General features: G+C 40.1%; 1 protein-coding gene across 1 annotated transcript; it reads left to right on the forward strand.

Annotated features, from left to right (window-relative positions):
* The first annotated feature begins 24616 nt into the window (after positions 1-24616).
* Positions 24617-25916, forward strand: LOC138156130 (26S proteasome non-ATPase regulatory subunit 4-like). The gene is given in 1 exon segment (XM_069081356.1): positions 24617-25916. A coding segment is annotated over 1 exon segment (1134 nt). The 5' UTR covers positions 24617-24661; the 3' UTR covers positions 25796-25916.
* The last annotated feature ends 223 nt before the right edge of the window (positions 25917-26139 follow it).

Below are 26139 nucleotides of genomic sequence, written 5' to 3' on the forward strand. Positions count from 1 at the left end.
CTAGATTGGCCACAAAAAAGGGAGAGATGGGTGCTGAGCCGATCTCACTTAACAGAGAACGAGCTCCATTGATTACAAGGGGAACAGTATGCCTGGATTTATCTTCCCTCCTGGTCCTCTAGAGGTTAGCAATAGTGTCTGGAATGAGGAATGAAATTCCTTTGTCTTTTCAACAATTATAACAGCACAGAAACTTTTAGTTCAAAAGTAGCTGAGATATAACATCTAATCCAGCCATTCCTGCCCACTCCACTCTCATTACATCACCTGCCCTGTACAGTTCCAGATTGATGGTCCCACAAGTCTCCACTGACATACATTTACACTTTGGGGGAGCTCACTGTTTAGAGCAGCTCATTCCATTTTTGTTTTCTTCATTTACTCTCCAACACATTGAGCCTCTGCTCATGGTATCTTCTCTCCCAACCTTCCTGATTATCCCCTCTCCCCCAAAAAAGTCTCATGTGTACACTTCTTGTTCCTCTCACGATATTAAATTCCCCAGCTCCCTACCTTTACACTGGTGGTCTCCCATGCCTGGAGAGCTCTCTGTTCAGACCTCTGCCTCCTGACTACCCTGGCTTCCTTCAAGATTCAGGTCAATTTCTACCTTTTGCCAGTGGCATTTCCCAGTCTTTTCCTCTCCCCTCTTCCCACTACTAGTCCCGCCCATTTGAGACTTCCATTTTTTCTGTATATAGTTCAGCTGCCCATAATGATCTTCACATTTCCCCGCATATTAGAAATGTAAGCTTTTTGAGTTGAGAAAAACTGTTTTTGCCTTTCTTTGTAGCCCCAATATTTAGTACAATTGCCTGGCACATAGTAAGACTTAATAATAGATGCTTACACACATATAAGCACACTCACATACCCTTCCCTAAAAAGTCCTTTCTCTTCCATGTGAGTATAAACCTCTCCTCTTTAAAACCTTCCCTGACTATTTTTGCCCATTTCTCCATTGTCTGTCCTCTCATGGTACTTTTCATCTAAACCACATAATTTAGCATTTAATGATAAATTAAATTGTCTTGCATTGTTCCCTATTTCATGGAGATTAGCATTGTCCTACACCAAAGTCAGCCTCCAGTGACTCATTGTGGAATGGAGTTGACCCTGGGTTCTCAAAAGCTATGCCTTTAGAAAGCAAGTTCTGATATGTCCTTCCACACTGGAGAGTCTTCTAGTATGAGTCCAGTGATAAACTGTATATCTTTTATCCAACAACAGCCTAGATAAGTTTGTTGGGTCATTTCTGTCATGTTTGTCTCTTCATGAAACTATTTGAGGTTTTCTTGGCAAAGATCCTGGAGTGGTTTGCCAATTCCTTCTCCAGCTCTTTTTATAGATGAGGCACACAGGATTAAGTGACTTGCCCAGGGTCACAAAGCTAGTAAGTATCTGAGGCCAGATTTGAATGCAGGAAGATGAGACTTTCTGACTCCAGGGTGTTCTAACCACTGCATCTCGTGTACTGCTGCCCACAAGCTAAATTTACCCGTTAGCATCAGGGTGATGACTTTTCAAGGCTGGGAACTTGCAAAACCTGCTATGAAGGGGTTGTGTTGTGCATCACAACACAATTGTTCAAGTGTTGACAGAGCCTTGTCTCTCTACCAAGATTGCAAAGTCCTCAGGTCAAAACCATATCATATTCTTTCAATGCCCATTCCATCACCATGCACAATTACTGTACACAGGTAGGTGATTTCTAAATATTCCTTTGTTGGTTTGACATATTGTCAGTAAGCTCCTAACACTAGCCCCCTCTCAAGCCTGGAGTTTCAATCTCTTATCTGCACTGACTATACCTGCTTTGCAAAAGCTAAAAAATCATCTCTGTCTCAATTTAGTAAATAAAACTATAAAATGTTAGACTAGAATATACAGTGTTTGAGTTGTAAAGGGTCATAAAACTGAAAGAACATAGAATGTTAAAGATGGGAATCAACCTTATAAACTGTCTATTCTAATCCCTCATTTTATGGAAGGGAGAAACAGGTTCAGAGAGGTTATTAAGTGGTTTACTAAATTCACACAGCTCCTCAGCCAAATCTCCTAACCACAAATCCAATGTTATTTTTCACATTACCTTCTTGCCTTCACAATTCAGTTCAATTAAAATCAATGAAACAGGTACTTGTTGATGGTGAATAAGCTTTCTTCTGGAGGTCTTTCTTTTTCAAAGTAGCAGACTCAGTTCCATAATAATGCTAATAGCTGGCATTTATGTATTGCTTTTAGGTTTACAAAGCATCTTACAAACATGATCTCATTTGATTCTCACATCTCTGGAAATATTATTATCTACAATTTATATATGAGAAAACTGAGGGTGAGAAGTTAAGTAACTTCCCCAGGGTTATACTGCTAATGAGTATCTAAGGCAGGATCAGGACTTCCGTCTTTCTGACTCTGGACCTAGGCACTCTTTTCCACTGCACCAAGAGCCAGTGCAAGTGATCAGTGAAAATTAAAGTTAGTTGCATTGGACTGAACTGACCAGGAAACATCAGCTTCTACAGTGTGCTCATAAAGGCAGCAAGATGGCATCATGGATAGAATACTGGTCTTGTGGACAGGAACACTTAGAGTTCCAATCCTGCCATTAAATTCCTATATGACACTTGTTACCCATGTGATTCTCAGCAAGCCATCTAACCTATCTCAGCCTCTTATATTTGTTGTTGTTGAGTTGTTTTCAGTCATATCCATCTCTTTGTGAGCCCATTTGGGTTTTTGTTGATGTTTTTTGGCAAAGATCCTGGAGTGGTTCCCCATTTCCCTCTCCAGCTCATTTGACAGATGATGAAACTGAGGCAAACAGGATTAAATGACTTACCTAGGGTCACACAACTAGTAAGTATCTGAAGCCAGATTTGAACTCAAGAAGATGTGTCTTCCTGACTACAGGCCCAGCACCTTATCTATTGTGCCATCTAGCTTCCCCATCTATAAAATGGGGATAAGAATAGCAAATACTTAACAGAGGTGAGAAATGAAAAAATACAAGTACTTTGCAAAACTTAAAAGGTATATAAATGCTAGCTGCTGTTATTTTAATGCCTTTCAAAATATATTTTGAGTTGATATAGCTACTCCTAGCATCTACTTATTTTATTATTCAGTTCATATATGTCCCCCCTCACTAGAAATAGCACTGCCCACCTTAGCCCAGGATGTTGGAGATAGGCTTAGATAAAGAGCAGCTCTGTTGCTTAAGGAAGACCTACCTGATATCTGGAAGTGTGAAGTAATTGAGTGTAACCTACAAGTTTTTCATAATGGTCTGTGTGCATTGCAGCTTTTGCTGTTATTTTCATTCTATCTACTTCCAATAGCTTTGATCTCCTCCTGTACCTCTTGTCTCAATAGCTTCATCCCAGTAGGGATGAAAATCATCCCTCTCATCGGAGACTCCTGCAGTCTCTTCAATCTTGCCCGTCTGGTCCCCTAATCTTGCTTGGGTAATAGTGGATAGTTGAAGCTGTGACTAGAATGGGGCAAACGATTTTATCCTAGGGTGCTGACACTGGGGTGAGGGAAAGCTGCATTCCTGCTAAATTCTAACCTTATGCCACATCTTGAGATCTTCCATTGAGGATGAAGTTACCCCTTCCTCTGGCACAACTAAACCCCCATTTGTATGCTTGTCTTACCCACCCAGTCACCCACTGTCTCTTACATGCTTCCATAAATGTTGTTACCCCAAGTATAATGATAATAGATAATAACTGACATCTATTTGGTGCTCACTATGGGTCAGGCACTGTGCTAAGCACTTTGCAATTATTATCTCACAATGACCTGGGGAAATAGGTGTTACTGTTATCCATATTTTAGAGATAAACTGAGGCAAACAGAATTTAAGTGACTTGCTCAGAGTTATGCAATAAATATATGAAGTCATATTTGACAATTCTGGTGATAACCCACATTTACACATCACTTACAAATCACTTTCCTCATGACAACTCAAAGTAGGTGATGATGATAGCTGAAACTCATACGGTACCTAGGGGCAATGCTGTGTGTTTCTCTTTCTCTGCTTGGAATGACCTCCATTTTCAGCACTGTGTTGTGGAATTCCTAGCATCTTTCAAGGTTCATCTCAGATGACATCTCCTCTTTAAATCTTTTCCTGATCGCCTTCTTCCCATTCTCAAATGATTTATATGAGTGTATCATATACATACAACATGAGCTTGTAAATCAGTAAGACAGCAGGCAAAGGCTAGCAGTCTCAGTTTAACCTTCACTTGAAAAGCGATGAGTTTCCAAACCAGCTCAATATACAATCCCATGTCCTAAGATACTTACATTTGAAACTGTAAAGAGAATGATGATTTTCACATTAGTCTATATAAGTGTGATGAATGTACAAATAGATTAGATTTTTCAGAATTGCCTCTCTTGTCATTCAGAAGTTCAAAATGCAGCTTGAAATGACCAGTCAAACTTTGACAATGACAATAGTCACTGCATTCTTGCACCTGTGTACCTTAAGTAAATCGAATCAGAGATTGTAGAACTGGTTCCTGTTGCAACTCTGGTTCTTTGACCTGCTGGGGGAAGGGGAATGGTGTCATGACCCCCACAGGCTTCACTCCAGAATTGTATTGTGGGATTTGTGGATTTTTCCTAGGAAACTACTCTAGCCCTCTACCTCCTATCCTTCCTTCCCATTGTGATAGGTGTGTATGTATGCATGTATGTATGTATGTGTATGCATAATCTCTTTCTTCACTTCAGCAAGGTAGATTTCTGATCCAGAGAATTCCCAATTTGCAAATTTGTTCCTCATAATGAAACGAATTAAGTAAAGGGCCTCCTGATTACTGACACTTTGTCTCTGGAGCTGTTTTGTCATTCTCAGGTTAGAGATTTGCTCAGTAAAATCCTGTTAACAAAGTCATTGATTTCAAAACCATTAAAAATGTTAAAAGTTGAAATGATTGTAGCTTACCTTCAATAGAAACTAAACATACTGTGGGCAAGAACTCTAATTATTATATTGCTAATACCCAGTACAATGACTTTCACAAATTAGAGAGGACTTCATAAATGCTTGTTGAATTAATAGTCCAAGGAATGGCATTCCCATTTTATTGATAAACAAACTAAGGCTCAAGAAAGTGACTTGACTTATCCAAATCTCAGAGCCAGGAGATGAATGAGCTGGAACTCAGATATAAGCCCTCTCATTCCGAACTTCAGGTGCTTTCCACTCTCCCATACTGCCTCCCAAAGGGGTTCAGGCCCTGCCAAAGATCACATAGCACATTCAGGACTCTAATTCTTGTCTTTCGGACTCCAAACTAGTCAAAACACTTTGATTATTTCTTTCTCCTTCAGCACCCCAGGACAGGGCCTTGGATAGAGTAATAAAATGATAAATGCTTAGGTCATCCCTGCCTGTCAGAGATTTGGAGTACTGTTCTTAATTCTCAGTTTCATGGAAAAAACCCTTCTCCCACTATTTTTGTTTGCTTATTTGTTTTGCCCTGTTGGTACTGGGAAATTAATGAACTTACTTCATCCTTGACTGAGTCCCAGAAGAATATAACTAAAAGTAGGAGGGTTTTGTTTGTTTGTTTTGTTTTCTTACATATTTCTTTATTTCTTGTAGTCTGCTGTAGCAAGAGTTCTTAACACTGGTGATGGAATCCTAATAAAGCTGCCCCCAGCCCCAGTACTCTAACTTCAATATAGGCCTGGCCCCAGTGAACAAGCAGGCCCACTGCACCTAGCTAGCCTCGCCCACCCCACCAGTGTTCTGACTTCTTTGTATATGCCTCACTGCTCACTGGAACAACAGGTGTGTCCCTGAACTCTCAGTTCCCACAGAAACAGTAGGTGTGTCCATGTGATGGGAACCCAGCTACTGCTTCTACATGGTCACTGCCCCCAGACCCATTCCCTCAGAAACAGGTGAGTTATTGTATTGAATCACAATCACATCATCCATCTAGGCTCAGACAGGACCACAATACCTAACTGTCTTAACCAGACAGGACCACAATAGCTAGCCAGTTGGAGGGCAGAATGACCAGAATGTTTAGGACCCCTCCTCCATTACCTAATCCCTTAAGAAACTCTTCCTGCCTTTTAATATTAATGATATTCCTCTATTCTATGTAAATTTCTATAATGCAATTGCATCTTTACCCTATAAAAATCCATCTTGCTTTCTCCAAAGTTTCTGGTTCCTTTTGGAATTTAGTCTGCTTCATGAGAGGCGTCAATCTCAATAAATGCCTATACTTGGATTAGAGGTAGTCTAACTCTGAATTCTTTGAGAAGGTTCTACCACAACACATAATGAAACTCCAACAGTTTTGGGGTGGGCAGAGACCCTACCTCAACAGTTTTTGGCATCCCTCGGTTTAAACTGCAACACTGGGACACAGATAAATTTCAGAAGGTCCATGAACTTGCCATGGGATAAAATTACACCTTTGTTTTCACTAACCTTCAGTTTCCTTTGTAATACAATATATTTTATTTTATACATTTAAAAACATTATTCTAAAAAGAATCCATGGGCCTCAACAGACTTTCCAATAGGTCCCTGCACAAGTCAAGAAGCATTTATTAAATGATTGCTGTGTGCAAGCACTGCCCTAAGTGCTAGGACACAAAGAAAGGCAAAATAAACAAACCCTGCCTGCCCCTGCTCTCCAGGAGCTCTGTGTACAAACAAGCTCTGTAGAGGTTAACTTGAAAGTAACCTCAGTAGGGAGGAGCTAACGTTCCTCCCTAAGGAGGGTCCAGAAGAGCTTCTCACAGAATGTAGGATTTTAACTGGGACTTGAAGGAAGCCAGGGAAACCAGGAGGTAGATAGAAGGAGGGAGAGAAAGCCAGGCATGGGGAGCACCCAGTGAAAATAAACAAAGTTGGGAGATGGAGTCTTTAAATCAAAGAACAGCGAGAAAGTCAACACCATTGGATCCTAGAGCATGTGAAGGTCAGTAAAGTGTAAGAAGATTGGAAAGATTGGAAGAAGCAAGGTTATGAAGGTCTTCAAAAGCAAAACAAAAGATTTTATATTTGATTTTTGAGCTAATATGAAGCCATTGGTCTTTACGGAATGGGGGAGGGAAGAAGGGAGCACTGACTTGGTCAGACCTATGCTTCAGGAAGATCACTTTAATAACTTAGTAGAAGATAGATTAAAGTGGGGAAAGGCTTGAGGTAGAGAGATTGACTAGTAGGCTACCGTAATAGCCCAGTAGGACTATTGAGGCAGTGGCCATGTCAGAGGAGAGAAGCGGGCATATACAAGAGATATTAATGAGAGTAGAATAGGCCTTGGCAACAGATTAGATATGATGGCAGGGAAGGGGGCAGGTGAGAAAGAGGGAAGAGTCAAGGATGACATCTAGGGTGTAAGCCTAGGTGACCACAAGAACGATGGTATACTCCACAGTAATCAGCAAGTTAAGAAGAATTGAGGATTTGGAGGGGGTGAGGGGGCAAGAATGGTGAGTTCATTTTTTTTTGACATTTTGGGTTGAAGATGTATATGATACATGTAGTTCTGGATGTACAAATAGCAATTGGAGATGCAAGACAAGAGTTCAGGAGTGAGGTTAGGGATGGATAAATAGATTTAAGAATCATCTGAAAAGTCTCTTTGATTTGTCAGCTACTAGAATGTTGGTAACTTTGGAAAGAACAATTTCATTTGGGGGTAGCTGGGTTGGTACAGTGAATAGAGCACTAGCCCTGGAGTTAGGAGGACCTCAGTTTGAATCCGACCTCAGACACTTGACACTTACTAGCCATGTGACCTTGGGCAAGTCACTTAACCCCAATTGCCCTGTCTTCCCTCCTCCAAATAAAAACAAACAAGAACAATTTCATTTGATGATGATATCAGAAGGCAAAATACAAAAACTATTTCTTTTTAACAAAAAAATTAAGAATTCTGGAGTTAGAAAATAAGTTTTCCATGAGCCCAAGATTGCTCTTTGGATTCACACAATATTGGGCCTGGAAGCAACCTTAGAGACCATCTAGTCAAATCATTTCATTTTAAGGATGAAGAAACTGAAGAAAGGGAAGTGACATTTTAGCCAAGACCAAACAGTGAGTTAGAAGCCAGGGTTAGAACCCAGGTCTGCCCCCTTAATCAAACTTTTTTGAATTTCAAAAAACTTCAAGTTAGCCTTTTCACAAATCCCAATTCTTGATTCTGAAGGAGGCCTCCAAAAACCTAGGCAGGATCTGGGAAGCTTTCATCTGAGTTTTTTGTTCTCATGGGAAAGAGGCTTCCTATTTCTGTGAATGCCCAGGAAGAAGAAAGAACAGGGACAAAGGAAAAGGAAAAAATGAGAGGGTTGGGCTGGGCAAAATGTGTGGTTTCCTGCCCAGTAATGACATCTAATTAGGACTCTCTATCACTGTCCCCTCTCAGCACCTTTGCCTATTTCTTGTCCCCCATGTTAAATAGGGCAAGTGGCCTGAAGAAAAGAAGACTGAGTGACCTTAAACCACTGCCCTAGAAGTTCTTTCAGTAAGTGAGTTTTTATGTAAGACCCCAGCCCCACCCCAATCCTTTGAAAGGATTCGTGAAGAGCAAAAGAGCTAGGCTTCTATGTAAGACTTGAGAGGTTACTGAAGTCTCTGAGCAGAGGGTAGATGCCCCTTACCCACTGTCCTCCCTCCCTCTGACATTGGGGATGGTCCATCTGGAAGGGATTCCTGTTTAATTTGAAATGGATTAAAGAAAATACTGATGTCCCCAAAACGAAGATTCCATGAAATGCATTATTGGGGGAGATACATACACATATACACTCCATTGGGTAACACCCCCCTCCCATCTCCAATCTCATATTTAAATTAAAATTTGGAAAAAAGGGATAATGATAGAGACTGTATTTCAGTCAGAAAGACATGCATTTGAGTCTCCATTTTGTCACTACTATGTGACTTTGGGCCAACTCACTTTGCCCCTCTGGATGTCACCTGCCTTCTTTGTTCACTAAGAGAAAATAAAAATGATCTCATCCACCCCTCTGGCTCAGTAATGAACTGTGTGCTCTTTCCATATATGCGCACACAAATGGAGTTACACTAAGCTTTATGTGAATGTGTGTAAGAGTATTCATATAGTGTTTTAAGATTTGCAAACCTCTTTAAATATGTCATGTAATTAGATCCTCACAACAACCTTGTGACATAGGTGCTGTTTTTATTCCCATTTTACAGATGAGAAAATGGTGTCTGAAAAAGGTTAAGTGAATTGCCCAGGGTCACACATCTAGTTAAGAGTCTATGGCAGAAAATCAAATACTGTATCTACTAAGCCAAACTGTGGCACCAAACTATCTTACAAAAACTCAATTAACCAGCAGTGAATTTTTTTCCCCACTTCTATCACTGAATTTTAATGAGGATATGTCCATATTCAAGGGTGTGCTAGAGCCAGCTCAAGAGAGTCAGTTGTTAAATTTTCAGAGTGAGAATTTACACTTCAGAAATCAGAAAATGCTAAAAGTCAGGGCTTGGTTTATTTTTTTGTTAACTGTCTAAACTTAAGAAAGCAATTGAGAAAATGTTAATAAAATAGTTTAAACTTTAAAGTGTTTCTTGCATATATTTTTCCCCTGGAGAGCTGGTTGTTAAACACTTTCTAGAACACCCCTGCGCCATCTTCCTCCCTTAGTTTCCCTCATTTGGAAAATATGTACAAGGCTATCTGCAGAAACTCTGAGGGTCATCCCCTCTCAGATTGATTCTTTTGTGAAGGCAAACTAGGCCATCTTTTGCCTCAATTCTTAGGTAACCTTTAATTATTGAATAAATGTTTCCTCAAACAAACTAAAAGACCCTAACATGAAAAGGTCAAGATCTCCCACTGCTCCCTGGGCCATTACAGTCATCCTGACCTATGTCTTGCTGCTGGACTGCCATGATTCTGAAGGAGAGAGTGAGGCTGATGACTGCATGGTCCTGCCTCACTTAAATGCAATTCACTTGAACATCAAGACATCACCCTCTTGATGTCCTTGGTTCTGTTTGAGAACAAAGGATGAAGAGCAACAAGCAAGGCTATCTATTTAACCAAGTGGTATGGTTGGAGTGAAGCATCAGCTCAGGAACTGGGAAGTAATGGAGGTCCAAGTTGAAATATCCGGACATACTGATTAGCTAGATGAAGGTTTGCCTTCTTGGACCCTTCCTGTGGGAGACAGGATTCTTTTATGGGGTTAGCAGCAGCTAACCAGCCAAATGCCATTATCTCTTTGTTGTCAGCAAACTTAGCTGCTTGTCCTGAGTCATGACAGGAGTCTAGTATTTCCAGTACTCTTGGAGAGAGGTTCAACTTGGCTCAAAGTTCATTGAAGTAGGAGCCAGGAGACTGGAGTTCTAGGTTCTGTTCTGGCATTCCCTCTGGGCCTCTGTTTCCTCCTCTAGAGAAAGAAGAGGGGGAGGGAGGAAGGGAGGGAAGGAGAGAGAGAGAGAGAGAGAGAGAGAGAGAGAGAGAGAGAGAGAGAGAGAGAGAGAGAGAGAGAGAGAGAGAGAGGGAGGGAGGGAGGGGGGGAGAGAGAGGGGAAGAGGGAGGGAGAGAGAGATAGAGACAGAGAGACAGAAAAAGAGAGAGAGAGAGACAGATAAAGGGAGAGGGAGGGAGGGAGAGACAGAGACAGGAGGAGGAGGAGCAGGAGGAGATATTATACAAAAGGTATTAACTAGTCAAAATCAGCTTCTCCCTTTCCTAGCAGTGAACAAGGTAATGACTACCATAAGTCATCCTGGTGGGAGAAAGATAGATTTTGGCCAGTGACTGCCTTTTGATATGTTCAGATCTGGTTCATCAGCCAATCAAAAGGCTTTTCTTCATTATTTACTAAGCTGACAGAGAACAGTCACAGAATATTGTCACATGCTCTGAAGTAATGGACTGGGCCTCTCCATCCCATATTATGAAACGTTTCCAGAACAGGCTTCCAACCCCTCCGCCATGTAGGTTGGACTGTCCTACATCACCTTTCCTGCACATGCTCCCAGGACTGAGCCCTCATTGTCCAGTCCCCCATTATACTTCCATTACCTACCTGAAGAAGCTATTGTGAGGAAGGTGCTTTGTGACCTATAACATATTCTCTAAATGTGGGCTATTATGATTTTAATTTCCCCAGACCTCAGTTTCTGAGGCTATAAAAAGAAGATGGTGACCCAAGACCCACTCTTTGGAATGCTCATAGGGAATCACTAATCGATCAATTCCAGTGATTTGGGAAATGCCAAGTACTGTATCACACTGAAGCAATTCCTACCTTCATTTTTTGTTCTTAGTTTTAAATTACATTGAGCTCATTCTTCATTTAGGGGTTGCAGGCAGAATTCTAAGTAGGTTATTTCAGGATAGACAGAAATAGCATAATCTATTCCAACAGGCCAGAAGCTAGTGTTGCATCATTAGTCAGCTATTCTTTAAGACTTTGGGATTTTTTTAACCCCCATATGGGGCCCAGAGAGTTCTGAGAAGCAAGGTGGGCCCCCAGCAACATGATGAAGGAGGAAAATTTCATTCATGGTCCATGTTGAAATAATAACACTTTTGAGTTTTATAGACTCAAAACATCCTAGTTGAAAGATAGATGATAGAGGGATAGATGGATAGTTAAGATAGGTAGAAAGATAGAAAGAACATTGATTACACACTTGCTATTTACTTAACAGTACCTTAGAGATAATCTGCTCCAATTCAATCTCTTTACAGGGGAGGAATCTGAGGCCCAGGGAAGTAATGAGATTTAACTAAGGTCACAGTTCATTCATGGCAGACATAGGATTAGAAACCAGGTCTCTTGACTCTTGATTCAGTCTTCTTCCCTTTCAATCGTTTTTTCAGCCATGTCCAACTCTTTATGATCCCTTTTGGTGTTTTCTTGGCAAAGACACTGGAGTTGTTTGCCATTTCCTTCTCCAAGCTCATTTTACAGATCAGGAACCCAGGGCAAACAGGGTTAAGTGACTTGTCCAGGGTCACACAGCTGTTAAGTGTCTGAGACCAGATTTGAACTCAAGAAGATGAGTTTATATCTACTGCCATTATATGTACTGTGTTACCTAGCAGCCACGTTTTCTTCCTATTAATACTGTAGAATTGTTACTTCATCTTTTATGTTAGAGCACTGAAGACCTAGGTACAAGTCTCAGAATCTGAAGAAAGAAGATCTGATCCTAATTCTTCCATGAACTAACTACCTGTGTGACCTTATCTTAAGTTGGTAAGGTAAAAGATGATTTACCCTCTCTGAGCCTCAGATTCCTCATTGATCAAATGGGAGGATTAAACTAAATGATAGGATCAAGGGCAGGTGTGTGACTTCATGGAGAGAGCACCAGGCCTGGAGTCAGGAAGACTCATCTTCCTGAGTTCAAATCTGGCTTCAGACACTTACTAGCTGTGTGGCCCTGAGCAAGTCACTTAACCCTGTTTGCCTCAGTTCCTCATCTGTAAAATGATCTGGAGAAGGAAATGGCAGAACACTTCAGTATCTTTGTCAAGAAAACCCCAAATGGGGTCACAAAGAATCTGACACAACTGAAATGACTGAACAACAACAGATAAAGTTAAGTCAACAAGCATTTATTAAGTATCTACTAATGCCAGGCACCGTGCTAAATAATGGGGATAACAGGAAAGGAAAAAACTTTCAAGGTAAAGAAATACACCAAAAGAACTTCTACTGGGTTACTTGGGGGTGATCTCAGCGGGAAGAGGCTTCTTGTCTAAGGGAGATCAAGAAAGGCTTCTAGCAGATTGAAGTGTGTAGCTAAGATCTGAAGCCAGAGAAGCCTGGAGGCAGAGATGGAGAGAGAGTTTTCTGGACATGAGGGACAGCTGGCCAGAGAGATCTCATGTTTTGTTCTGTAGCATCCAGGAGCCCAGAATCACTAGAACTACTGGATGGTAGAGTCCATGGAGAGGAGTAACATTTGAAAAAACCAGACCTGTCTAGAGCAGGAAGGGACCTTATAGGTCACCTCGTTGGACCCCCTCATTTTATGGGTTAGGAAATGGTAAAGGAGCCGATCAAACCTTAGACATCAGAAGTCAGGTTTGGACTCAAACCTGACTCTTTATGGCTGTCTCTGCCAGCTAACTCTATCATTATCTCCTTATGTTATTCTGGGAGAAGTTATATAGACAGTCCCATATGACTGATGAGAAAACCAAACTCAGAGAAGTAAAATGACTTGCCCAAGGTGGCACAGCTATTTCGTGGCAGAATTAAAATGAGAAGCTGGCACTCTTATTACCCAGCCCTGGCCTCTTTCTGCTACACTACCCAGCTGAAATGGATTTCCGGAAGCTGCAATTCATTCATTCCAGTTTGCCTTCTTAAAAAAAAAAAATCCCTTCTCCTGAAACAGGAGAATTAAACACATAAACTCTTTCATGGCAAGATGTGCTGGAGATTAAAGAAATAGCTATTTCATAATTCACACATAGAAGTGGTGAAAAATAATCTGTTATTATCTAGAGCAAAGAAAGAGTAATTTATAGCCAGTCATGAATACTTAATCATTAGACCAAGTGATGCTGCTCATATTAATACAGTGAAAATAAATCAGTCCTTAAATCTGCAGCAGACTTTAACTTGGCATGTTGAAGATAAATCAAGTACGTCTGTCACAGAAGAGTCTGTCTGTGTTACAGAATTATTAATAAGAACTAACTCTCCACCCTACTCTGCCCGATTCACTATCCTGAGTCAACCAGGAATAGAACTGGAATAGACCGTAACTTTTACATCAGCAACAATGATTATAGAGCAATTCACATTACATTAATTATATTAATCACCCCCAAAAGACTCCGGGATTTGTCCCCATTAATTTTCCATTGGATGAAATCGCTATCACTATTAAAACTAAAGCCTCAATAGTTGAGGGAGTGTACAAATGGAATAAGCTCTTATATAACACCTACTATGTGCCAGGTACTGTTCTAAGACTTTACAGAATATTGTTTCAACCCTGGGAGGTAGGTGCTGTTATTATACCCATTTGATAGTTCAGAAACTGAGGCCAGAAGAGGTTAAGTGACTTGACCAGGATCACACAGCCAGTAAGTGTCTGAGGCTAGATTTGAACTCAGGTCTTCCTGACTCTAGGCCCAGCACTCTTTGCACTGAGTTGCCCCTAACGTTGATCAGTAAGCAGCATTGGAGAGAATACTGGACTGAGAGATGGGACACTGACTTCGTGTCCAGGCTCAGTCAGTACTGAGATTACTTAGCATAGTTCTAATGCTTAAAGTCAGGGGTATGTGGAGCCAGATCCAACAAGATCCAATTGTTAAATTTTTAATTTGTATTTAATTTATTTTATTTAATATAAGCATTTACACCTATGAAAACAATAAGCACTACAAATCAGTTCTTGTTTTTGTTGTTGATTGTCTAAACTTAAGAAGGTGAAGGAGAATTTTTTTTTGGCAGGGGGAAGACAGGACAATTGGGGTTAAGTGACTTGCCCAAGGTCACATGGCTAGTAAGTGTGTCAAGTGTCTGAGGCCGGATTTGAACTCAGATCCTCCTGACTCCAGGGCCGGTGCTCTATTCATTGTGCCACCTAGCCACCCCAGGAGAAAATGTTAATGCAGGTTAAACTTAAAATTGTGATCTATGTACATTTTTTGGAGAGATTGTAAAATATTTACTACCACACACCTGCTTATAATCTGAGAATTTTAGTGTAGATAAGACTTCAGACAAAATTTAGTTGAAGTCATGTGTATGAATAGCAGGGGCTGGGTGCCACAGTGAATAGACTGCTAGGCCTGGAGTCAGGAAGACTCATCTTCCTGAGTTCAAATCTGGCCTGAGACACTTCCTAGCTGTGTGACCCTGGGCAAGTCACTTTACCCTATTTCCTCATCTGTCAAATGAGCTGGAGAAGGAAATGGCAAAACACTACAGTATTTTTGCCAAGAAAACCCCAAATAGGGTCACAAATAGTCAGACACGACTGAAATGATTGAACAGTACAACCATATATGAACAGGAGTCCCTCTGTAGAATCAACAACCCCTGTCCAGCACCAGGACATCATCTATGCTCCTTCTGAAAACCTCTAGTCTGAAGCAATTCACTATTTCCCGAGGCCCTCCATTCCTTTTAAAGACTAAGTGGTCCCCTGAATTTTTCTTTTTGAGTTGACATATCTTCCAGAAACAATACAATTCTAATGGTTAAGAAATGTTTTCCTTATATTGAACTTAAATCTGAATCTCTGTCATTCTTATCCATGGATATTAGTTTTATCTAAGAATATCTAAGAATAAAATGTCTATTCACTTTTCCAAATTTATACTCCTTTGAGAGCTGGTGACCACCCTGTCATAAAATCATGGGATTCAGATATGGAAAGAACTTTAGAGATCACTTAAATCTAACCCTGTCATATTCTATGGCTCATAGATTAAGACCCTTGTCCATGACCAGACAGGTCATAAATGGAAGAATTTGTTGCTTTTTTTTTTTTGCCTCAGAGGGTTCAAACAATTTGCTTTCCTTCTTTGGACCTCAGTTTCACCATTTATAGTACAAAAAGGCTAGATTAAATACTCTTTAATTCAGACTAACTAGAGGGAGGCCATTCTGAGTTGATGAAATGTCAAAACCACACCTAAATTTTTTTTTAAAGAAATTAAGTTGATTTTTGAAATACACAATAGCCATAGCTAGACTGTAGCACCATGAAAGGCAATGTTGTAAGAGTCCTGTGTCTTATGCTTAGAATTCTGCATCTGGATTCAGAAAACTGTTCTCAAGTGCTGGTTCACTCCTTTACTCATATTTGAGATACTGTATGCTTACTTAGAGATAAAAGTAGCATGACTAATGGAAAGAAAATGAACAAGGCAAGTCCGGAGATCTGGGTTCAAATCCTGACTCTGGAACCTACCATGTAACTGTGGGAAGAAATTTTACCTTTGGATTTATTTCCTCAATTGCAAAATGAAAGGAACTAGATCTCTAAGATTTTATGATTTGAAAATTATGTATTTGAACCTCAGTTTCCTAATCCATTCAATGGGGATAATAGAATCATAGAACTCGAATATGATAGAATCTCAAAGATCATCCAGCCCAGCCTCTGGCCAAATCAAGGGTCTCCTAAACAAGATCCTGGACTGGGGTCATCAAACCTCCTGTTAGAGATTCCAATGAAGAAGAAACCTCTTCCATTGTTTCTATTTGTTTTTCATTTGAGACAACTCAGATTATGAGGATGTGTATTCATTATATTGAGTCAAAAATCTACCTTATTTTAACTTTCATCCATCGGTTTTAGTAATACTACTAAGGCACAGTACCTAGAGTGCTGTACTTGGAGTCAGAAAGACCTGAGTTCAAATCTAGCCTCTGACACTTCCTACCTGGGCAAATCACTTAACTGTTGTTTGCCTATGTCTCCTTATCTGTAGAATAGGGGTAATATTAGCATCTACCTTGCAAGGATGTCATGAGGATTAAATTAGATATTTTTAAAGTGCTTCGCAAACCTGAAGAGTTATATAAATGTTGCATAATATTATTAATACTTGCACAGACTAAACTGCAGAGCTCTATATTAAAGAACAAATTTTATTATCATGAGTATAATATCATCATAACATCTTGGAAATAATCAAAGTATGTTTTCCTAAAAGTAATGTATAACCCTAGTTCTTAGGCAAACTACTTCAAAGAAAAGGTAAGAATAATGTGTAAATAGAAGTCAATTGGTTACAAATATAAACTACAAAAACAGTTTAAAAACTCCATTCCCTCCCCTCCACAAAAACTGTGTTTGTCATTGGTTTAGCTAATCCCTGTTCCAGCTTCTGATTTATCCCCAGCTCTTCCTTCCTAAAACCATCTGATCCAATGCGCTTCTTCCCCTCCCCCACTTCCCTTGCCACCTATAATTTCAATTCACTGAAGAGGCATTTGATTAAGTTCTGTGGCTCCTGCAGTGGGTTACTTCCTGTACAAATTCCCAAATACATATTTATTAATGTGTCTGCCTGTCAGAAGAGATCCTCCTCCTATGTTGGGTTATATGTAATTTATAAATATAAAACTTTCTCTCAAAGTGAATGGAATAACAATTGCCTCCTGATGTGCGCTACTCCCTTCCTCTCCTCTCTTCCTCCCTCCTCTGTTTTCCTCTCTTTCTTTATCCCTCTCCCTCTTCCTCTTTCTTTTCCTCAGCTTCCCCCTCTTCCTCCCCTCCCTTCTCCTCTGATCTCCTCTCCTCCCCTCCCCTCTTCTTCCCTCCCCTCTTCTTCCCTCCCCTCTCCTCTAATCTCGTCTCCTCTCTTTCTCTCCTCCTGTCTTTCTTCTCTCTCTCTCTCTCTCTCTCTCTCTCTCTCTCTCTCTCTCTCTCTCTCTCTCTCTCTCTTTCACACACACACACACACACCACATGCCATTCTAACATCAAAATATATTGCTTGTTTTTTGGTTTGTTTTTTTTTTTTTAAAGCAATTGAGGTTAAGTAACTTGCTCAAGGTTACACGGCCAGTTATTTTGTGTGGGTGTTAAGTATCTGAGGCCAGAACCGATCCCATGTCTCCTGACTCTGGGGCCTGGTGTTCTTACCACTGCACCACCTGGCCGCCCCCAAAATATATTGCTTGTTGACAGACAATAGAGAGATGCCCTCAATTTCCTAGCTCTCATATTTACAGTGACAACCTGGGGAGTGGTTTCTATAACCACAGCATACCAATACCATCAAGTTCCAAAAGCAGTAGGGACTGAAGCATGGAGAATCCACCGAGGAACCTATGCCCTCATGTATCAGGCAATGTCAATATAGCTCAATTAACAAGAATGCTCTGGGGATGAGAAGAGGCATGAGATGAGAGGAAAGATCACTGGATCTATGTTCAGAAGAACTGTGACCTCCTGGCTCTTCTGCTTACTAGTAGTCTGACCTTGGTCAAATGGCTGTGCTTTTTTTCTTATTTGTAAAATGAGAATAATACATTTTGTATTATTCTTTTACAGACTAGTTGTGAAATCCAGATGCTGAAATGTATTTGTGTGAAAGCAGAAGACTGATATGGAAACTCCCTGATCAATTGATTCCTGCAGGCTACTGAATGAGATGCAGAATATAAGAGACAGGTGTAACATTGATTACCCTGACCCCCCCCACCCCTGCAAAAGACCAGGTGTGTTACATTGCACCTCTCCCCCAGAGTTCTCTGATACCCTTAAGGGAATTTAGGGGTATTTAGTCTCTTCCATTGTCTCTAGCATCCACAATTTTGTTCTCTCCAGTACTAACTGGTTAACAGATTATCTTTTACAAAGGAACATTTACTTCAAATATATAGCAAGAACAAACATACACTGCCTCCCTCCCCAAAACACACACACACACACATTGTAGAGGATATAATACTTCTTACACTACCTATCTGAGGAGCAAAGAGGATACGATTTACAGCTTAACTCAGTTCTTATATAGAAGAAGTCCGCCGAGTTCCAGGTTCAGCTCCATAGCTCTCACACCACAGTCCATTGGAGAGTCAAGGCTTCTCTGCTAAAATAGTTCCAACATCTAACCTGGAATCCTGCCTCCAGGGTTAACATGATGACTATCTTTGTCCAAGAACTCTACCCACCTGTGCCTAGAATTGAAAGGGACAAACAAATAGAACAAAATCCAAAACCCATTTCTCAGAGCCATAGGATCAAAATGGTGGAGGGGGAAAGGAGAAGGTTACCTTTGACCTCATCACCCAGCTCAGTTCATGGATCACATGCTGTTAGTGAACAGGACCTGCAACCCCCAGAAACGCTAGAAAAAAGGGAGAGAGACTGTCCCCATCTGGTATTTTTAAAGACACAGCCTATTCCTGCTTTGCAACCAATAGAAAGAGGCCTTTCTCATTCATTTGGTAATAGAAGACAACATGTCTTCTCCCACAAGCAGGCCACTGGGGTCTCCTAGGTGGGTTCCTCCATCCTGGTTGATTTGAACATGTGTAAAGCAAAGTCCCATTACACAGGTAACAAACATGGTGAAATATTTGGATTTTGTCCCTTTGGAACATTAAGCAATGATAACTTTCACCATTTAAATATGGACCTCTTCTAGATATATATGGAATAGCCCATTCCTAGCCTGTAAAGGAAGTATAAAGAAGCTTTTTACAATTTATTGCTTAGGAAAATTTAAAAAATACACCATCAAAATTTTTATATTTAGTTTTTTTCATTTTAAACTCAAAACACCAAATAAAACAAGCACTCCAATATATGAAATAGGACAGAAAGAGACTTGCAATAAAGTTATCAATCTCTATTAGATATAATTTGCTCTTCTTCTTAAATATATATTTTCAAATATATTAAATTTAGATTAAAATATAAATTATACAAATAGAATATTAAATAAATATGTTTTATGCATGAGAAATATAGTATATATTATAAATATGAAATAAATTTAACACAAGCTTTCAAACTGTCTCTCCTTTCAAAGCTATACTATTTGTTTTCCTTCTGGCTTTCACTTGGTTCATTTCTGTGCAATAAAAACAAAATTTGTCAATGACCTCTTCTTTTTGTTATTTTTCTTTTTCTTAAGGCAGCTTAAAGTGATGCACTGGGATAGAGCACTGACCCTGGAGTCAGGAAGACCTGATTTAAAATCTGATATCAGACACTTAATTAGTGATATGACTCTGGTTATGTCACTTAAAGGACAGCTGGGTGGATAGAGTACCAGACCTGGAATCAGGAAGACTCCACTTCCTCAGTTCATATCTAACCTGACACTTTCTAACTAGGTGACCCTTGGCGAGTCACTTAACTTTGCCCCAGTTCCCTCATCTATAACATGAGCTAGAGAAGGATATGGCAAACCACTGTAATGTCTGTGACAAAAAAACCCTAAATGGTTTCACAGAGTTGGCGCTGATTTAAAAAAACAACTGAACAATAAGTCACTTAACCTCTGTCTGCCTTAATTCCCTCACTTATAAAATGAGGATAACACTAGCAATGACCTTTCAGAGTTGTCATGAGGATAAAATGATATTATATTTGTGAATCTTCATGTAAGCTTTAAAATACTATTGTTGGGGCGGCTAGGTGGCACAGTGGATAGAGTGCCAGCCCTGGAGTCAGGAGGACCTGAGTTCAATTCCGGCCTCAGACATTTAACACTTACTAGTTGTGTGACTTGGGCAAGTCACTTAACCCCGATTGCCCTACCTTCCCCCCTCCAAAAAGCAAAATAATAATAATAATAAAATACTGTTGTTGTTTAGTCATTTCAATTGTATTCAACAATCATTTTTCAGATGAGGAAACCTAGGACCAGGGAGATCAACTGACTTGACCCAACATTGCAGAGTCAGAAATTGAATAAGGGTCCTCTGACTTAAAATCTATTGCTGACATTATACCCTTGTTGTATCACTGGGAACAGAAAAGTTTGTCTTCAGAACTTAGAATTTTTGTTAATTTTTTGAAGAACATATATAAGATAATGATTCCTCTCTGATGTCATTTTCAAACAAAACTAACACATAGCTACTGTCTTCCTTTGTTTTTCAGGCCTGACTGCTTGCATTTGGGATACCATTATTCCTCTGAGTGGAAAATGAAAAACTTTTTCTCAAAGTTTCTTCAATGTATCTTCAGCTGAATTAAAGAGTGAAAAAATTAAATATAAATATTCTCTTTATCTCACATTTCCAGAAGAAAAAACAATAATTTTTTTTATTTTTTATTTAAATAATAAAATTTTAATTTTATAATTTATAATATAATATAAATTTATATAATATCATCATGCATAATATATTACTATAAATATAAATTTATAATATAATTTAAATAATAAAAATATTAATTTGTAATAAAATTTAAGTAATAAAAACTATTTTTAAATTATTCTTTAAAACTACATTTCCTTTCATTAAATGCTCTCCTGATACTGTCCCCAGAAGGATATAGATTCTTCTGATGAAAACCCTTGAGAAAAGCAGTACCTATAAGCTATTCCCATTTGATTTGGGAGTAACTGTGATCTTCTATAGCTAATGAGCTATTCCTCAAAAGTCAACCATTGAATATCAGATATTCCAAGGTCATGAAGTTTTCAGCTAACATTGCTGTAGAGTTAAGGTCATCAAATAATAATGGTCATTGAGGGGAAAAGAATGAGTACAAATCAAAGAGAAATAACTGAAATGTACAGAATTCTTTATGAGTTAAGAAAGGCAATGTGGCATAGCTTGGACTTGCCATCAAGAAGACTTATCTTCCAATTTTGCCTCTATCATTAAATAGCTGTGTAACCCTGGACAAGTCTCTTAAGCTCCCTGAGCCTGAGTTTTCTCATTTGTAAAATAGAAGTAATAGTAGCATCTATTTCAGAGAGTTATTGTGAAGCTCAAATTTATGGAAGGTACTTTGCTAACATTAAAGAACTATATAAACGTCAGCTATTATAGCTTAAAGAGTGTTTTATATTATTTTTCTCATTTGATCTTCACAGCACCCCTGTAGGTTAGACAAAGGAAATATTATTCTGCCCACTTTACAAATGAGAAAATTGAGTCCCACTGAAATGAAGCTGTAAGGGAGTAAATGGAGGCATGATTTTAATTGACCTTTCCCCCTCAAATCTGATCACTCTCCAATGCATTAATGTTTTTCACACACTTGCTTCTTTGTAGGTCTAGCTTAGAAGTGAAAAGCTACCACTTGGCTTAGGTCCCACAGCTGGCTACCTGCTCTAGTCCCTGCCCTTTAATTAGTCATTGCATTTTTCCTGGGGTTGGCTCTGATGGAACTTGACTTCATAATAGGAGAGAAAAAAATGACTTCCCATTCTCACACTCATTGGCCCATCACCCCAGCTGCTCCAGGAGAAGTCTAATTTTGTCTTTAGTCTACGGTTTCCCCAAAAAGTGGTACTCAGTGGACAGTATAAATCAAGTATAGGACAAGTCACTTATTTTCACATAGAAAGCAGTGAGTATAACCCAGGGCTTAAGCCTGGTATTTGAATATGACTCTTCATTGGTGGAGAGAATGATTCCTCAGTGTTCCATTCCTGTATGAGAAACTGGGGGGCTGTTAGCAAGACCTTGGAAAAGGAGAGATCCTTATCTTCTGGTTTCCAGCTTCCAGAAAGGACACATGTGGTTCAAAGCTACCTTCAAGAAGAGGTCCCTGGAAGAGAGAACAACTCCAGAAAGATGCTGACTAGTAGGGGAGTCAGTACTTTGAGCATTCAGACATTGCCACACTAGAGACTTTGGGGAATTACCCCTTTGGTGCGATCAGAGACTCTCTCTCTCCCTCCCTCCCCCCTCTCTATTTCTGTGCCTGCTCTCTGTCTCTCTTTTGAATTGAGATGTCTACTTTCAGTTAGAAATTAATTCATTGAATGTATTTTCTATCGTTTTCATCTGTATAACTCCTTTTATTTGTTTGTTATTGTCTTGAATAAATGGGTTTGTTCTAATTCAATGATGTTCTGGTCTTTGCATAACTGGCATTTGGAGGGAAAGGAGTCAGGCCTTCATATACAGTTTAAGCACTCCTTCCCCATTTTGGAACATAGATAAACCTAAATTTTTCCCCAAGACTAACAATATTTAGAGAGGGCAGGGAAGGTTGATATAATTCTTATCTGATAATCCCTTACTGAAGAGAGTAACTAACTTCATGGTACATTCTCCAGCTTCCTTTCTGGTAGGAATCAAAGTTCCCCTTGGAGAAGAGCGTGTGAGTCTAGAAATATCTATTCTTGCCTTCCTGTGAGCCACATTTTGACAATCCCATGTGGATACACATATATAACCTACACCAGAACTCACATATATTTTAAATAATAAGAGAACCACAGCACTAATTAACAGAATTATTTAAACAAAATTTAGCATCTTAACTTATTACTTCTGGTTAAAGACAGATGGGAAAGTAATAGTCAAACCTAGTTGGAATGCAAAACCATTTTTTGCAAGACTAATTGTCCACATAACATTTTGCCTCTGTTGGCATTATCCCATCAAATAGCTGAGCTTGACTTTTTCAGTGTCCTCCCTCTTATGTTAACTTTTCCCTTGAGCAAACTACACCTGCGTGTGTTTTAATGTTCTTCCCCCTTGCTACTCAGGTAGCATAAACTACCATCAACCCAAACCTTTCAGGGGCTACCAGATCAATGCTAAAGGAAGAAGACACACAAGAGAGGCAAAGGTAGCCAGGAGCTCTAATGAAAGCCCTCTGGTTGAATCTATTTTCCATATGTGGAGTAGTAACCCACATTGCAATTATATCAAGGAAACAATAAGCCATTGTTTGATTGTTTCTTTAACTCCACTAAATTCATATTTTGTGACCTGGACAGCTACATCTACCAACCATCTTCAGACAGGTGTAGCAAATTGAGATCAGCTCTATCAGCTCAATAACTGATGAGAAGACTCTTAGCAAATGCATCATACGTGACCAGAATCCCGCTTCCAGGAGCTTTCACGTGGTTCACTGGCAGCAGAGAGATACCCCTATGTGAGGGGGGAAGAGTCCCATTATACAATACATTGTTCTAGGTGCTCAGGATATAAGATAGATGGGAAATGAGTCTTGACTGAAAAGATTTTAAACTCTAATGAGGAAAAAATCATGGACACAGCTCACATTCTCATGATGTCAAGAGAATGTGAGGAAGGCATAGATTCCCTAGTATATCAGGCAAATTTTCACGAGTAATCTAGGCATAGATGGGTTGTAGAGAATTCCTACACCATTGAGGTCTACAGATCCTTTTGAAGATGTTGAAATACAAGAAAGAAGTAAGTACAAAACAGAGGCCTGTTCGAGGAGTAATGACAAATCTGAGGAGTGAGACTTCCTTTTCTCCTGGAACAGGAGTAATAGGATAGACTTCATAGAAGACATGGTGCCTGAGTTGGGTCATCCAACTATCAGAGAATCAGGGAGGGCATCTTAGATATCAGGGAAATAAAAGCAAAAAGATGGGAGGGGGATGATTGGCAGTTCCCATCTCCCTGGAACACAATATACTGAAAGGAATAGTGTAAGATGAATCTGGAAATATATTTGGGAGACAGGGTATGGAGGACTTTTGTAACAGTTGTTTGACAGACCCCTGTCTCCCTAAAAACTGTTATACATTAATAGGCTGATTTGTGGTTGATATGTCGATCAATAGGCAATGAGGAGGAACTGAATGATTTTTTTAATTTGTTTTGTTTTGAGGGGTGAAATGATAAAGAGAGTAAATTTAGAAGATCTTTCAGGTGATGTTTCAAAGTGTAGTGAATTGGGAAGAAGAAAGACAGGAGGCAATAATCCATTTGAGAAAAGATCCTGGTTGAAGTGAGATTGAAAGCCATAGGAGTAGTGTAGGGACTGAGTTGGGGGAGAGGGCAGATGCCAGAGATATTGTAGAGATGGAATTGATAAGATAGAGAGAGCAGATTTTTGTTTTGTTTCATCTAGAGCAGGGGTCAGCAAACTTAAACCTATGGACTAAATCCTGGCAGCCTGTACTTGTAGGCCCAGGAACTAAGAATTTTTTTACATTTTTAAATACAATAAAACTTTATTTAAAATTGTAAAAGCTGGAGGGAGGAAGGAGGCAAGATGGTGTTGGAAAGCACTATGGTGTGTGTTGATAACAGTGAGTACATGCGGAATGGGGATTTCTTGCCCACACGGCTACAGGCCCAGCAGGATGCAGTCAACATAGTATGTCATTCCAAGACACTAAGCAAGCCCGAGAACAACGTGGGACTCATCACACTGGCCAATGACTGTGAGGTACTTACTACGCTAACCCCTGACACTGGCCGAATTTTGTCCAAGCTCCACACAGTTCAACCCAAGGACAAGATTACCTTCTGTATTGGTATCCGCGTTGCCCATTTGGCTCTGAAATACAGACAAGGAAAAAATCACAAGATGTGGATCATTGCTTTTGTGGGCAGCCCGGTAGAAGACAATGAAAAGGACCTGGTGAAGCTAGCAAAGTGACTAAAGAAAGAGAAAGTGAATGTTGACATTATCAACTTTGGGGAGGAGGAAGCAAACACAGACAAACTGACAGCCTTCGTGAACGCACTAAATGGCAAGGATGGGACCGGCTCACATTTGGTGACAGTACCCCCTGGGCCCAGCCTGGCTGATGCCCTCATCAGTTTCCCTATCCTGGCTGGAGAAAGTGGCGCCATGCTGGGACTAGGGGCCAGTGACTTCGAGTTTGGGGTGGATCCCAGTGCTGATCCTGAACTGGCTCTGCCCCTTTGTGTATCCATTGAAGAACAGAGACAGAGGCAAGAGGAAGAGGCAAGACGGGCAGCAGCAGCCTCTGCTGCTGAGGCTGGGATTGCCACAACTGGGACCGAAGGTTCAGATGATGCCCTGCTGAAGATGACCATCAGTCAGCAAGAGTTTGGTCGGAGTTGGCTCCCTGACTTAAGCAGCATGACTGAAGAAGAGCAGATTGCATATGCCATGCAGATGTCCTTGCAGGGAGCTGAGTTTGGTCAGGCAGAGTCAGGTGACATTGATGCCAGCTCAGCCATGGATACCTCTGAGCCTGCCAAGGAGGAGGACGATTATGATGTGATGCAAGACCCTGAGTTCCTACAGAGTGTCCTGGAGAATCTGCCAGGTGTGGACCCCAACAACGAGGCCATACGAAATGCCATGGGATCACTGGGCTCACAAGCTACTAAGGATGGAAAAAAGGAAAAGAAAGAGGAAGACAAGAAGTGAGGCCAGAGGGGAAGGAGTGCTTGGGCTCCTCCCTGAAATGGGGCTAAAAAGGGTGTTGGGGGAGTTGTCACATAGTGTTTAGGTGATGGTCTTGTTTTAACAGTTACAACTGAAATAAAGTTTGGTGATTTTTTTTCCTTAAAAAAAATTGTAAAAGCTGCTCAGCTCATGGACCTTACAAAAACAGGCAGCTGTATAAATTTGGCCCCCAAGCAGTAGTTTATCTACCTCTGATCTAGACATATGATTTCATGGATTTAAGGAACTCCTTATCAGTAAACTCCTTTTACCAGTGCAGATTGTCAACTCTCTTGCAGATATCCAGAATCATACAACCAGAATGT

Source organism: Petaurus breviceps, unplaced genomic scaffold (assembly GCF_028583685.1).
Source record: "Petaurus breviceps papuanus isolate PSGF00001 unplaced genomic scaffold, PetGlider_PUasm1.0 98, whole genome shotgun sequence".
In the NCBI taxonomy this organism is placed as follows: Eukaryota; Metazoa; Chordata; class Mammalia; order Diprotodontia; family Petauridae; genus Petaurus; species Petaurus breviceps.